Source organism: Orcinus orca, chromosome 12 (assembly GCF_937001465.1).
Source record: "Orcinus orca chromosome 12, mOrcOrc1.1, whole genome shotgun sequence".
Taxonomy (NCBI): Eukaryota; Metazoa; Chordata; class Mammalia; order Artiodactyla; family Delphinidae; genus Orcinus; species Orcinus orca.
This window is the reverse complement of record NC_064570.1, coordinates 55,934,857-55,950,031: the sequence shown is the minus strand read 5'-3', so window position 1 is coordinate 55,950,031 and position 15,175 is coordinate 55,934,857. Positions and strand designations below refer to the sequence as shown.

At 33.9% G+C, this 15,175-nt stretch overlaps 1 protein-coding gene across 4 annotated transcripts in view; it reads left to right on the top strand.

The window, feature by feature from the left end:
* The window catches only part of GRIK2 (glutamate ionotropic receptor kainate type subunit 2), a 661,376-nt gene that overhangs the window by 241,034 nt on the left and 405,167 nt on the right, over positions 1 to 15,175 (top strand). For all 4 annotated transcript variants that reach the window (XR_007470694.1, XM_049695632.1, XM_049695633.1 and 1 more), the window contains one exon: positions 12,808 to 12,975. Coding sequence is in view for 3 of the 4 variants with exons in the window: in XM_049695632.1 (XP_049551589.1) it covers positions 12,808 to 12,975 (168 nt within the window). In the remaining variant the exon portion in view is untranslated. The remainder of the gene's footprint in view (positions 1 to 12,807; positions 12,976 to 15,175) is intronic.

Here is a 15,175-nt window from a genome sequence, read left to right as displayed (position 1 = left end):
GATTAAGACTTAAGGAAGTTTATTTTAATGCCTCTAATTTAGCCTCGTAACACCTGAGTGCTCTTTGCAAACTCAAAATGTATTTGTATCTATATTTTCATCGACTGGGTTCAGTAATATTTTGATGCAGGATTTCTCAAATCAATATTTTTTTTTGCAAATGAAAGGGAGGCTGTGCCATACTTGCAAGAGACTCTGGCATTTAACCAGCTCCTAACTTCTGACAGAATTAGTGTTGCTCCTCAATTTACCGAGCAGTTCTTAAGCAATCTTAGAATCAGGAAAGTTTTCTGAATCTCTGATCTTCAAGATCATTTCACCCAGCCCCTTCATTTTGCAGAGGAGAAAACATTGGTCTGGATAGTGAAGGGGCTTGGTCGTTCAATCACTTTTGCCTTTTCTTTTAGCTGACCTGTTTCTTAAAAATCAATATAATTAAGTGTATGCTTTTGGCCCTCAAATAGTTGGTGTTATTTATACTCTTTATATGGTGATTATTCACGTAGCTGCCTTCCCTGTTATCTCAGTTTGATCTGGTCTATTTATATCTCGATATTATTCAAGCATCTGCCTTCCCAATCAGTATGCATTCCTTCTAGGTCCTAAATTGCTAACATTTAAGTATCCATTTCCCAATTTTCCTCTCAGTATATAATACATCTACTTTAAAATTAATGTTATTTGAATGTGTAACTCCATGGTCCTCCCTGTGATTTTAAGGGTCCATTTGTAGAAAGAAAAATCAACACCTATTTTCCATTCACTAACGAAAAATATGTTGGAAACAGTAGAAAGTTTGTAAAGTTAAAAGCTTATTTATTTTTAAAATAAGAAAGCACATTTCCATGCCTGAGCGTAACCAATCTTTGTCTAATGGAACTATGATGTTATTTCCTGCAACTTGATTTCACTTTTTATGAGCCAGCTAACTCATATTCTTTATTCTAGACTATCAGCAGCTTCCTTTTTCCAAATGCTCACTACAAGTTTGAGCTGAATTGAATATAACAGATGTAAAAGTGGTATGCAAGAGTAGCTTTCATAGCTTCTGTAGTTAAAGAACTGCAGAGTGCTAAAACTGCAAAAAAATTACAGGACGTTCCACAGACAAAATCTTCATTGGTCACATGTTTGTATAGTTTTTAGTTTACTTGAAATATTGACAAGGGTGCTAATTTGTATGCTTGGATGAGACTACACTAGTAACATTACAATTCAGGATGTTACTGTCACTAGGAAAATGTCTCAAAATGCTGGAGCCAGTCCTTTAATTAAATTAGAAATACCCATTACTTCATGGCTCAAGGAAGTCGAAAACAAGTGAGGGTTGTCTCTCAATGTGAAGTAGAGATGGATCACTGCTCCTCCTCTTGGAAAATTCATACATTATACCATATGCTTTCCACGCAATCCTTTTTTAGGAGCTGTGACCTACTTATTCATTTTTCCATGGCATGTCAGTCATTCAAGTCCATGTGTGCATGTTCTTTTCTACTTGCATCACTTAGGTGACCAGGATGGCATCTACCAACTTCACACAAAATAAATTTCAGAGTGTAATGGTCATACTTCATATGAATGTAAAACTCTTAAGAATCTGTTTTAGGAAATTGAAAGTGTTTACCATCCAGAAAAAGGAAAGCTGCTGTGAAAACTACCAGAAGTTGAGGGTAAAGAGTGGTGTTTTTACCCAGCAGGAAGCAGTACAGCATAGTGATTAAAAGCTGGAGCCTGGATCGAAGTCTCCTGTGTCTGAATCCAGCATCCATCACTTCCTGACTGTGTAACTGACCTTAGGCAAAATTCTCAGGATGCTGGAGGTGCTCCAAAGTCTTGTTAAAGTACTGGACCTGCTCCAAGGTCTTGCTAAAATAGAGGACATTAGACCCAGTAAAGAAAGTTATTTAGCCTAAAAATTAAAATACCTTGTGAGACAATGGAACATAAAGGAGGTAAGCAATTATGTTATATTTTAATTCTGAATTGCAGAGATACATTCAGAATTAAAATATAATAGTGGGAAATACATTGAAGACAGAAAGTGTGATTCAACATTTCTTGATGTCGTTCTGTGTATGTTTGTAAAATATTTATCATAATGCCTGATATAAAGTCTGCTCTTAATGAATGTTGACTGCTAGAAACTTTCATCCTTCAGAGTAAGCATGGGTTTGAACATGTTTCATACTGATTTAACTTTCTTTTTAAATTTAAGTATAGTTGATTTACAATATTATATAAGTTTCAGGTGTACAACATAGTGATTGAACATTTTTATAGATTATATTCCATTTAGAGTTATTACTAAATAATGTCTATATATCCTTGTGCTCTACAATATATCCTTGTTGCTTATCTATTTAACATGGTAGTTTGTGTCTCTTAACCCCATATCCCAGTCTTGTTCCTCCCCCCTTCCCTCCCCACACTGGTAATCATGAGTTTGTTCTCTATACCTGTGAGTCTGTTTCTGTTTCATTATATACATTTATCTGTTTTATGTTTTTAGATACCACATATAATTGAGAACATAGAGTATTTGTCTTTCTCTGTCTGAATTACTTCACTAAGCATAATACTCTCTAGATTCATCCATGTTGTCACAAATGGAAGAATTTTATTCTTTTTTTATGATTGAGTAATATTCATATATATATATATATATATATATCACACCTTCTTTATTCATTCATCTATTGATAGACATTTAGGTTGCTTCCATATCTTGCCTGTTGTAAATAATGCTGCTATGAACATTAGGCTGATTGTGCCTTTTAAAATTAGTATTTTTGTTTTCTCTGGTGAAATACCCAGGAGTGGAATTACTGGATCATATGGTAGTTTTATTTTTAGTTTTTTGAAGAACCTCCATACTGTTTTCCATAGTGCCTACACCAATTTAAAATACCACCAACAGTGTACGAGGGTTTCATTTTCTCCACATCCTCACCAACATTTGTTATTTGTGTTCTTTTTGATGATAGCTATTCTGGCAGGTGTGAGTTGATATCTCATTGTGGTTTTGATTCACATTTCCCTTATGATTAACAATGTTGAGTATCTTTTCATGTGCCTGTTGGCCATCTGTGTATCTTTTCTGGAAAAATGACTGTTGAGACCTCCTGCCCATTTTTAATTGGGTTCCTTTTTTTTATATTAAGTTGTATGAGCTGTTTATATATTTTGACTGTTAACCCCTTATTGGTTATATCATTTGTAAATATTTTCTCCCATTCAGTAGGTTGTCTTTTTGTTTTGTTGATGGTTTCCTTTGCTGTGCAAAACTTCTTAAGTTTTTTAGGTCCCCCCTTCTTTTTTTAAAATTTTGCCTTTATTTCTTTTGCCTTAGGAAAGACAGATCCCAAAAAATATTGCTATGATTTATGTCAAAGTGTCTCTGTGTTCTCTTCTATGAGTTTTATGGTTTCAGGTCTTACATTTAGGTCTTTAATCAATTTTGAGTTTATTTTTGTATACTGTGTGAGGAAATGTTCTAATCTCATTCTTTTACATGTAGCTGCTCAGTTTTCCCAGCACCACTTATTGAAGAGACGATGTTTTCTCTGTTGTATATTCTTTCTTCTTTTGTTGTAGACTAATTGACCATAAGTGCATGGGTTTATTTCCGGGCTCTCTATTCTGTTCCATTGATCTATATGTCTGTTTTTGTGCTACTGCCATACTGTTTTGATTACTGTCGCTTTGTAGTTTAGTCTGAAGTCAGAGAGTGTGATACCTCCAGCTTTGTTCTTTTTCTCAAGCTTGCTGTGGCAATTTGGGGGTCTTTGTGGTTCCATATAAATTTTAGGATGATTTGTTCTAGTTCTGTGAAAAATGTCAAGGGTAATGCAATCCCTATCAAAATGTTCCTACTTTGATAGGGATTGCATTAAATCTGTAGATTGCTCTGTTTAGTATGGACATTTTAACAATATGAATCTTTCCAATCCAAGAGCATGGGATATCTTTCCTTTCTTTGTATCATTTTCCAATTCCTTCATCAAAGTTTTATAGTTTTCAGAGTATACATTTTTTTATCTCCTTGGTTAAGTTTATTCTTATGTATTTTATTCTTTTTGATGTGATTATAAATGAGATTGCTTCCTTAATTTCTCTTTCTGATAGTTCATTATTAGTGTGTACAAAGACAACAGATTTCTGTATATTAATATTGTATCGTTCAATTTTACTGAATTCATTTATTAATTCTAATAGCTTTTTGGTAGAGACTTTAGGGTTTTCTATATATAGTATCATGTCATCTGTAAATAGTGACTGATTTAACTTTCTTAAACTTCAGTTGCTGGAGTATGCATTATAGTGTTTGAAAGTGATCTGGAACTGAGGGAATGTAAATCAGAGATTACAAATTAGTCAAGTTAGAGTTAGGGCCAGTAAGGAATGTCTCCCCAGAATAGGGGACTATGCTAAAGACTCACAATGCATTAGGAGAGAAAGAAGGTTGGAAAAATGTGTTAATGTGTATGTATATGTGTGTAGTTATGCATATGTGTACGTTCATGTGTATGTGTGTGTGTTTGCGTGTGTGTATGTGTAGGTAGGAACTAGGTTCCTGGGCAGAGGAACCTCATTTGGGAAGAATGGAGGCATTTGACCTTGATTCACTCAGAGAAAGGTAGGTAGTTTTATTTGGCTGTAACACTGGGGAAGTGGGAGTAGTAAGAAAAGAGCCTAGAGAGGAAGGCAGAAGATAGATTATGAAGAACTTTATCATTAAGTTTATCATTATCTTTAACATTAAGCTTAAAAATTAGGCAGTTACTGAAAGATTTTAGAAAATAAATAACAAGATTAAAGTTGTATTTTAGAAATATTACTCTGGTTGCAGTGTGGAGAAACTATTGAAAAAAGCCAGAGTTGGTGGAGGGCTCTGTAGAAGATCCAGTGGAGAGGCAGGATTACAGTGTGGAAGGCACAGTGCCTCTGACTTAGTCAAGTAAAGCCTGTGAAAAGTGTACAGTGATGTTTCTGTAGAAGTAATGGAGAACTATGAACTGTTAGCTAAAATAATTAAGAAGATCATTAGCTAGTTTAACAATAGGGAAAGCTTCCAGTAGTGGTATCCATGGTATTATGACCCGAGTCTTTGTCTTTAACTCTCTATCGCTCCACATTTTTACCACTGACTTGGACTGAATATGATCTAAAGACAAAGGGAAAATAAACACATTTCATATATCTCCGTAGTATTAATAACTTGCCTTGGTACACTAGAAACTGAGTAAATTAATATTAATAAAGAGTTGATAGAATCAGAATCCAAATAGTATTAATTAGAAAATTAGACCAACTATAAATAGACTATATTAATCAGGGACACATGAAAATAAAAAGAAAATAGTACATCACAAACTTTTTTAATGTAAGCTTAAGATGAATCAGCAGTATGATATTGTATTCTAAAAAAAAAAAACGCACTCTTTATACAATGTATACTACATTAATTTAGGGAGCTGGCAGTCCTATTATAATTTGCTTTGCTTGAACCCACTTGGAATATGATTAAGAAATGGACTCACATTGAGCTGTGATACACTGGAGTATGTTCAGAGAAAAAAATAACTAGAGAAATGAATGGATCAGAATAGTCATGTGACAAACAAAAGATTTAAAAGTTTTAACCTGGATAAAAGGAAATATAGTAGGAACTTGGTATCTGTTTTGAAATTCTGGAAGATGATCACGCGAAAACTCAGCTTAAATTTATTCTAATCAGAGCAAATGGTTAGAAGCTTCAGGGAGCAAATGATGGATTAATAGATGAGAGAACTTTGTGCTAGAACTCTCCCAGAGAAGAAAGAAGTTTTAGATAGCAGCAGGTTTGCCATTCCTAGAGACCCATATGTATCAATAGTATTAGAAGCAATCTGAATATCCAAAGGATGGGTGGATGAGATAATTAATTGATTGTGTCATTCTTAGACTCCTGTATCCTTTACATTTACAATAATAGTACAATTTTAGTATTAATACATAGTACTTTTATAAATATTTGCAGAGTGATTTAATTGATTTAATTGAAATATTTGCAGATGATTTAGATGTCTTTTTGAGACATTTGTTAAAAACCTGCAGCAATAACAAAATGATAAGTATAGGAGTTTTATTTTATCCTGTCCTTTTTCTTTCTCCCCCAAACTTTATTATGAAATTATTAAATATACAGAAAAATTCAAATGAAATAAATATTCCTATACTCACCACTTTGATTAAACAGTTGTTAACGTTTTTCCATCTTTGTTTTTGTGATGCCTTACACCTAAGCACTTCATCATGGATCTCCTAAGAACAAGGATATTTTCTTACATAAACGATATCATTATTTTTCCTAAGGAGAAAAAAGAAACAAATAATTCCCTAATGTCATTTAATATCCAGGGCATTTTTTAAATGACCATTGATATTAATAAAGAAACATGATGATTTTATCTTTTTTTTTTTTTTTTTTTTGTTCCTGTTTTTGTTGTTCACCCGTGGCTGTGGCTTGGGCATTTCACATCATGCCAGGCGCTGAATTTTGTTCAAAGTTGCCTGTAGGGCTTCCCTGGTGGCGCAGTGGTTGAGAGTCCGCCTGCCGATGCAGGGGACACGGGTTCGTGCCCCGGTCCGCGAAGATCCCACGTGCTGCGGAGCGGCTGGGCCCGTGAGCCATGGCCGCTGAGCCTGCGCATCCGGAGCCTGTGCTCCGCAAAGGGAGAGGCCGCAACAGTGAGAGGCCCGCGTACCGCGAAAAAAAAACCAAAAAACAAAGTTGCCTGTAATCCTGTAGAGGCTGTGTCCCTGGACAAGACCACCCTCAGTGGTGAGATGCCATTTGTGCTGGGGTCAGAGGGGCTCTCTAAAGGGATATATGAATGAACCTGAATGTTATGGGCCTGGATGTGCCACCGTCATATACTTCTAAATTTTGGCCTGTCATGGAAGTGTTCTTTGGAAAGTGTTTCTGAGAAAGGAAGCCTGTGTGGGTGGTAGATTTCCTCTACCCCCTCTGCAGGTTGTGCTAATTTGTGTGTGAAATTAACCACTGGGGACATTTCTTCTAACAGCATTTTAAGCTCTTCAATGAGATGGTCTGGCTAGTAGGGACGAATTTATTAGCACCCAGGGAAAGCCTTGGAGCATCTGTCTTTTGTCTTCCATCTCATATTTCCCCCAAGTAGTGGCTGTGTGTGACAGCAAAAATTCTACCACGGTAACATGAGGGGTCTAGACTTTTCCTTGGGAAGCATATTCATCTGCCTCAGTGCTCACTAGTGGTCTAGTGGGTGTATTGTGATGAGTTTAGTCAGCAGAGCATTTTAAAAAGTTGAACTTCCCTTTTGATGGGGTAAGTGCTCTTCAGTCCTCACCACCTCTTACTGAATCTCCAGTGTAGGCACTTAACTTTGCAGCTCTGGACCAAAGGGTACTGGGGCTCAGAGGGAAGGCTGTTCCAGTGGTTGCCTTTGGCTCTGGGATGTTATTGTGTCTTTTAAACTTTGGGGGTTTAGGGGTTGGTGCTATGATGATATAGACACTGGTCATTCTTTCTGGAACTTTGGAAAGGTGAGATCTGGGGCATGCAGGACAGGATCCTTCTAACTTTGATGTGATGCCGCCTCCAGTGGAAGATTCCTGAAGCTGTACCTACTCAGGAGCTGATCCAGCCAGCACCCAAGGAAGACTCTTAAGGACCAATCTTATTAAAGTTGTTGAACAGCAAGCTGGGTTTCTATTCGTCCGACCAGCCTCCTCTTGGACCTGCAACTCCTTGACTTAGATGAGGCCAACATTTTTTTACCAAAAGTTCTGGAGGCTGGGAAGTCCAAGATCAAGGTCCGGAGAATTTAGTTTCTGGCGAGGTTGCTTTTCCTGGCTTTCAGACAGCTGCCTTCCCACTATGTCCTCACATAGTGGAGAGAGAGAAAGAAAGAGATGATTTTATCCTTTGGATAAGGATTTGTAGAAAATTAAAATTAGGAGGACATCTTTTACATTTGTTTAGATAGAAAATAAGGTTATTATAACAGTTGATTGAAAGAAACAGCATATCTTCTGAGAGGATAACAGATGATGTATCATTCACAACATCGATTCCTTTATTGAACTGAATGTCTGTAAGACACTGTATCTACTTTATGATAGGACCTATTTGAACAGTCTTAGAAGTTAGACGTGAGATTGGTTGGCACATCCATCACAGGTTTATGAGTCATACAATCCTCAGTGGCAGTTAAAATGGACCTAAAAGAGAAAAAAAATGGATAGGCTTTAGCAGTTGACTAATATAAATCTTCTATTTCAAGTCTTGGGTAATGTTGTTCTTTTGTGAATCAGAGCCTGTGATAGGGAAAGTGGCAGTGTTGTGAGTTCTGTGTAAATGAGGGATTCCTTGCCATTTGGGATTCTGTATCTGCTAAACAAAGTGGGGCAACTCTGCTTATGGAAAAGAAGACTATTCTATTCTGTTTCTCTCCTTTTTCTCTAACAAGCCTCTTAAAGAATGATGAAAACTATTAACTTTTACTATAAGCTTGGAGAAAGAATTGCAGGCCTGTCTCTTGATACGGAGGTTATGTGAGATGTGATGGCCTTTCCTAAATTAAAACAAACAAAGAGACAAAACAATTAAACAAAAATAAAATTGTGAGAATGATTATCTTATATGATTTTTTTTTTAATTTCAGAAAGTATAAGAAAGCAGTGAAATTTTGCTTGTATCCAATAGAAACTAGGGAATGTGATGATAATGAGAAAGTGGTCTATAGATTCTTGAAAATGTGAAACTGTGTGAATCTTGGTACAAGTCTCTGGAAACACTTAATTATAGATTACTAAGATGCTGCTTTAAGATCATATAGTTCTTCTATGTTCTTTATTACCCTGAAATGTATTTTATCCACCAAACATGTTTTTGTGAACTCCTTAGGGTAGCAATTCTGTCTTCATGTACCACATGCTTATGAAATGCTACATACAATTCTGACACTTCATAATAAAAATAATAAGTCTAGAAGCAAACACCTTGTATAGAAGGTGCATAGCATGAAATAAATATTATTTCTCAAGATAAGAGAATAAGCCCTGTTCAAAATCATGTGAACAACTACCCTTTTACAGGTCTAAGAATGGATGGAAAAAATGCTTTGCCTTTCAATTTTTTATTAGGAAGTTTTAAAACCAAAGATATACTTTTAGAATAAAAATAGCTGATTTCTTCCTCAGAGAATCAAATGTATAAACTTTTATTTTCTACTTCATAAAGAAAAGAACTGAAATATGTACTTTCTCAGTTCTCTGCTCATCTTCACATCAACAGATTACAGAGAATTGCCTCATGGCTTGAGTAAGTAAGGTGTCTAAAGTTATAAGATTAACACAGGTTCATTGTTAACTATTTAAAACAGACACAAGAAAATTAATCAAATGCCTATCATCTAAAATGAACCACACTTAATACTTTGTTAAGCATAAGTGCAAATTGTAACTTCTTATAAAGCATGTTTTGTCATCAGATACCTTCTATAGAAAAAAAATGGCTAGATGCAGAGTATTTTATTAATTAAATGTACCACAGTTATGTAAATAATCCCGTCCCATTAGATATTTAGAGTATTTCTAATCACATTGTTCTTATGAACAAAGTGAGCACCCTTGTAGCTAAATCGCCCACAGTTTTCTTAAGGATATATCCTATAAGTAGAATTAGCAGATTCAAGTGTATGATATTTTTAAAGCTTGATAGATTAACAAAAAGTTTTCAAGAAAGTTTGTATCAATTTATTTTCCTTTTCAACTGTACTTTTTCTCATACCTCCATAATTTTGATCTGTAAAAATTCCATCTCATTGTTTTAATCTTTCTTTTTTCTATATTTGCACATTTTCATGTCTTCATTGATTCTTTGCATGTAATATTTATTATCTATTCATATTCTTTGCCACTTTTTCCATTGGAGTGATTATATTTCTTGTTAATATTATTTTATATTGAAGATACCAACCTTTTTTCTAATATATATGTTTGTATTTAGTTAACATACTTTCATATATTTTCTTCATATTCCTTTAATCATTTTAATGAGTTTGATTATGAATTTTTTCAAATATTCAAATTACATTCAGCAGTATTGCCCTTATTTTTACTGCTTCTGTTATCAAACTTAGAAAAGCCTTAGCACTTTTATGCAATTGTTTTTTAATGTAAAATTTTATTAAAGGATGATCTACATAAACCAAAATAAACAAACCATTGTGTAAAGCCTTAATAATATATATCCAAGCAACTAGGATAAGAAACAGAATACCACCAGCACCCAGAAGCCCATCATTCACCCTCCTGCACCTACACCCAACACCATTTTTGGAACTTTTTAAAAAATGAAATCATACAGCAATATTCCCTTGTGTCTGACTCCTTTCAGCATTTCGTTTGTAAGATTCATCTCTTACTGTTGAATGTAGTTGTTCACTGATGCATTTATTCCATGCTGCTATGAGTATTCTTGTACATGTTTTCTGATGAATATGTATACATATTTTTCTTGGGTATATATCCTGGAGTGAAATTTTGGGTCACAGGGTTGGTGTATTTTCAATTTTAGAAGACTCTGGCACATAATTTTCAAAGTAGGTTGTTATTTTGAAGAGAGGTGAAGGATAGGAAAGTTTTAACCCTCTATCATCATGTGTTGACCATTTCTGTATCCTTATTTTGTATTTATACCACATTCAAATTAAAATTTGAACTAAGGAAAGTAGATATAGTTTTTCCATTTTATTTTGCCATTAAGAAATAACTTCAGATTTGCATTTCTAAAATTGATTCTGTATTCCTAATTAAGGTTAAGTACTTTCCAATTACTCTATTATTTTTCTGTTCCATATATAAGATCTTACAATTCTGATTACATATTATTATTAAAGTCATCATATCTCACATTTTAGGAATTTCTGTGTATTTTGCCTGAATGAAATTTTGAAGACAACTACTAATTTGTAGTGGAATAGGCAAGGGCTTTGGAGTCAGGCATGAACAGATTCTAATGTTGGCTCTATCACTTGATAAGTTGCGTGATCTTTGGCCAAAGTATTGTTTCCTGTAAAATTTTACTACTTGGGGTTGCTTTGAAGATTTAGTGAAACCTTAAACTCTTATGGAATGTTTGCTCTATGGCAGCCACTGATTCTAAGTGACTTGTTATGAGATAACATTTGCCCTTTACAACAACTCTATGCAGTAGCCTCCATTATCATACCTTCTTTAGAGATGAAGAAACTCAGACTGAGGATTGAAGCAACTGTGCTAATTTACCTGGGTTACAAGTGGCAGAGCCAGAATGTGAACGCAGTTTGGCTTCAGAGTCCATGCTCATACCGCTGTTCTCCTCCACGTATATAAGACATCTAATTTTGTTCTTGACACCCATTCGGCATGTAAATACTTAATATCCTTCTGCTTAGCGTAAGTCACCAAAGATTTTAAACATATTTGGAGTATGATTTCACACGGTTGATTGTTCTGTAACTACACCATCAAATTAGTTGAAAAAATAAGAGAAATATTTCTAACTAATACTGTGTAAAATGACAAATTTCCAATGCTTCCTGAATATAAATTTTTCCAATCACTGTGGTATCTTCTGAGTCCTAATTCTTCACATTTAGAGGAATTATTACTATACCATGACTTCTTACTAATTTAGAATAGGTAGTTTGCTGATAGTATAGTCAACTGACATTCATGTGTCAAAAGATTTTTGATGAGGTATGGACTGCAAGCTGTGGAAATGCCCTATTCAAGGGAGTTTAATATGTGAATGATGGTGCTGAGAGCACATGGTGTGAAATTTGAAAGGGAGAAAAATAAATGTTCTTTAATTTTAATGTTCTGGTTTCCTAAGGACAGAGGTTGGAGGGTGTCAGCTTTCAGGTGCTCCCTTTTTCATTCCATTCACCAAAGCAGCAATAAGGAAGAGATTCTGTTGGAGACAAAGGTCCCAGTTAGGTCACTTATAACTGAAAAGAGAGTGATGATGTCAAGGCTGGGACACGAATGAGGGAACTGGACTGAGGCACAGCTGGTGGAAGGTGACAAATGGAAAGGACGTGTCTTTAAATTATAGTCTACATTGTACGGCCAAAATTATATGCTGCAGTGTTATTCACTGACTAAGGGATTTGCACTGTTTGGGAGAGTTATCTTTCAAAAATGTCAAGTGGTTTTTGAAAAAGGATTTAGAGTAAAACAAATAGAAAAATGCTACTTCGTCCTTTTTTCTTGCAAGTAAGATGCTGGAATTTGCAAGTGAATAAGTATTTTGGGCTTTTAACATGGTAAGTGCCGTAAAAATTATGCAAAAGAATTCTGATTTCTGAATTAATAGAGACAAATTTAATACAGTTTTCCCAATGTTAACTTTATAGCTTTATATCAATATAGAGGATTGATTATTTTCTAACTGTGTGCAAAATTTTGAGGGTTAATGTTCAGTACTTAAGGCAAGATCTATATATACCTAGGCCCTAAAAGAAGCAATTACTAAATAAAAAGGCAAAATCATATTCAAATCATGGTAAATTTTGGTAGCAGTATCAAAGAAATTTTGCCAGTGTGGATTTATCTTAAAGGGCACATACCAAATATTCAAATTCATAGAAAATGTAAGCACAAACTTCATGTACTTAGACAAATCACTCAAACACACACACACGCGTAAGTGCACAAATACATACATAAAAGTACAGAAACCTTCCCAGATTTTCTCTATCTTGTAAGAACTGTGTGATTATTTTTTTTCTCTGCCAGGTGGTATTTTTGAATATGTGGAATCTGGCCCAATGGGAGCCGAGGAGCTTGCGTTCAGATTTGCTGTGAACACAATCAACAGAAACAGAACCTTGTTGCCCAATACCACCCTAACCTATGACACCCAGAAGATAAACCTCTATGACAGTTTTGAAGCATCCAAGAAAGGTAATTGATAGATATTTAACTGTATGTTTTCTGGAATTCAAATTTTCAGCTATTCTTAAGAGATTTCTTAATTCCTAAAGTAATTAATAAGTCATTAGGAATATTTTCATGCAAATGTTTCTTTTCAAACTGCGCATAAATTTGATCAGGGAAAGTAAAGTGATATGATTACCTACTGAAAACAATTGCTTATAACATGAAATGCAGTGAAGTCTGGGATGGTGAAAATTTTTTTTCCCCATTAATTCTTTTGTTTTGCTACTAAACTATTCCTATTTTAAGAATTTTCTAAAATAAAACAATACCATCTGTGGATTTTACGAAGTTTTACAATCAATGTTTACATTTTTATTTGCATTATATGTCAATTCCACTCTATTACTGTGGTCTCAATTTTCTGACTACCTTGAAAGTTCTGTGGTTCCAAGTGACTTCAAAAAGTCAGTCTAACCTTAATTGGAAAAATTTGAACAACCTTTCATTTGTGTATAGTCTATGCCCATTTTTGAACCACTTGATGTTTCTTTTGGAGACTGAAAATAAATGGCTAATGATATGAAAACCGGATTATATGAAGAAATAATAAAAATACCTTATGAATTTTATTTATTTTATTATTTTGTAAAACTGTGTTTTAAATATAAGAATAGAAATATAATTTTTGGAATGTGACTTTAATACATATATGAAAGAAGGCAATAGAGAAACTATTATCGAGGCATTATTTTAACCAAACAGTTTTAGTAATAAGTATGTTTTGAGAGATGTTTTCATAAGCTTACTTTGTCTAAGCAGGTGATCTTTTCTTTTGCATGTTTAGGATTCATGTAACAGAAATTAAATTTCATAAAGTAGATTTTCTCAAAGGAGTGGACTTAGAAAGCATTTGTTCTAAATTCATATTTTTAAAACAATGTTTGCTTTTCTGTAATGCCAATTATTGTTTTATTAGCTACCTTACATTCATAGAAATGTACATGATTATTTATAATTCTAACTTGGTACAGATTTCTTCTAAACTCATTAATATTAATGGCAGTTAATAAGGTACAGTATTTCTTGAGATGAAAGTATCCTTCTTTTCCCCCAGCTTACATGTTTTTATCAAAACCTATGTTCTGCTTGCCCTTTGAATTCATATCTTTATGAATAAAAATAAGTTTCCACATTTCAGAACCATGTCAGGGTGATGAAAGGTTTTGAAGGCTGAAAAAAAGGGTAAAGGTTATTGTGAAATACTACATATGTCATCGTAATTGCAAAATAAGTCATTAACTGCAAGACAAGTGCATTTGATTATTGACATAGTTCATGATTATTTCCATTAGGAAGAAGAAACTCTTGTCTCAAATGAAATAATTTAGACCAAAGAATATGGAATATGAGTGCAGTATAAATAAAGTATTAATAGATTTCTTAATGGTACTTCAAAGTAGCAACATAAAAAAAAAGTGGACTAGAATGTTCTAACAACAAACAGCTTACTATCTTGCGAATATCTTAGCAAAATTATGAGGTGGTAAACTCATTTCGTTTTCAAAATATTAAAAAGGATTTACAAATTTTGTCACCCATTAAAAATCTATTGGGAATCCAGTTCCTTAAGTGACTTTGACCTGAAGCTGAAAAAGCTCAAGTAAGTGTATGAATAAGTTTCTTTGTGAGTTGTTTAAAAGGGTGGATGTCGAGGTTTGGAACTTGTCTTGTGAAGCTCTTTCTTGTCAACCTATTGCTGGTTGGAGGGCACAGCAATATATAAAAGATAATAAAAAGGAGAGATCTAACATAGTTTTTGAATCTTATGGGGGCTCCATAAATATATATGTAATACTGATATTTATGACTAATTACAAAATAACAAATAATAAATTTGGACATTCTTAAAATTTTTTAAAAAATAATTTTTCCAAGGCAAGAATATATGTTAAATGTCTAAATGTAAACATTTTCAGTGATATATGGTCTTATACTTTTAGTAGATAATACTGTTTTGCTCCATAAATAAACTTTGATGCACTAGAGCTTGAATTATTATTTGAATCATACATTGCTTTTAAGTGACTCCTCCGATACCTGAAAACTCTATTTCTTATTTGAACACACTTCAAAAAGTTCTATGTAAACTAATAGAGTGGTTTTTAACTTTCTTGATTTGTGACTTGTCAAAAATCTGGAGAAGGAAGATCTTTTATTTTCAATG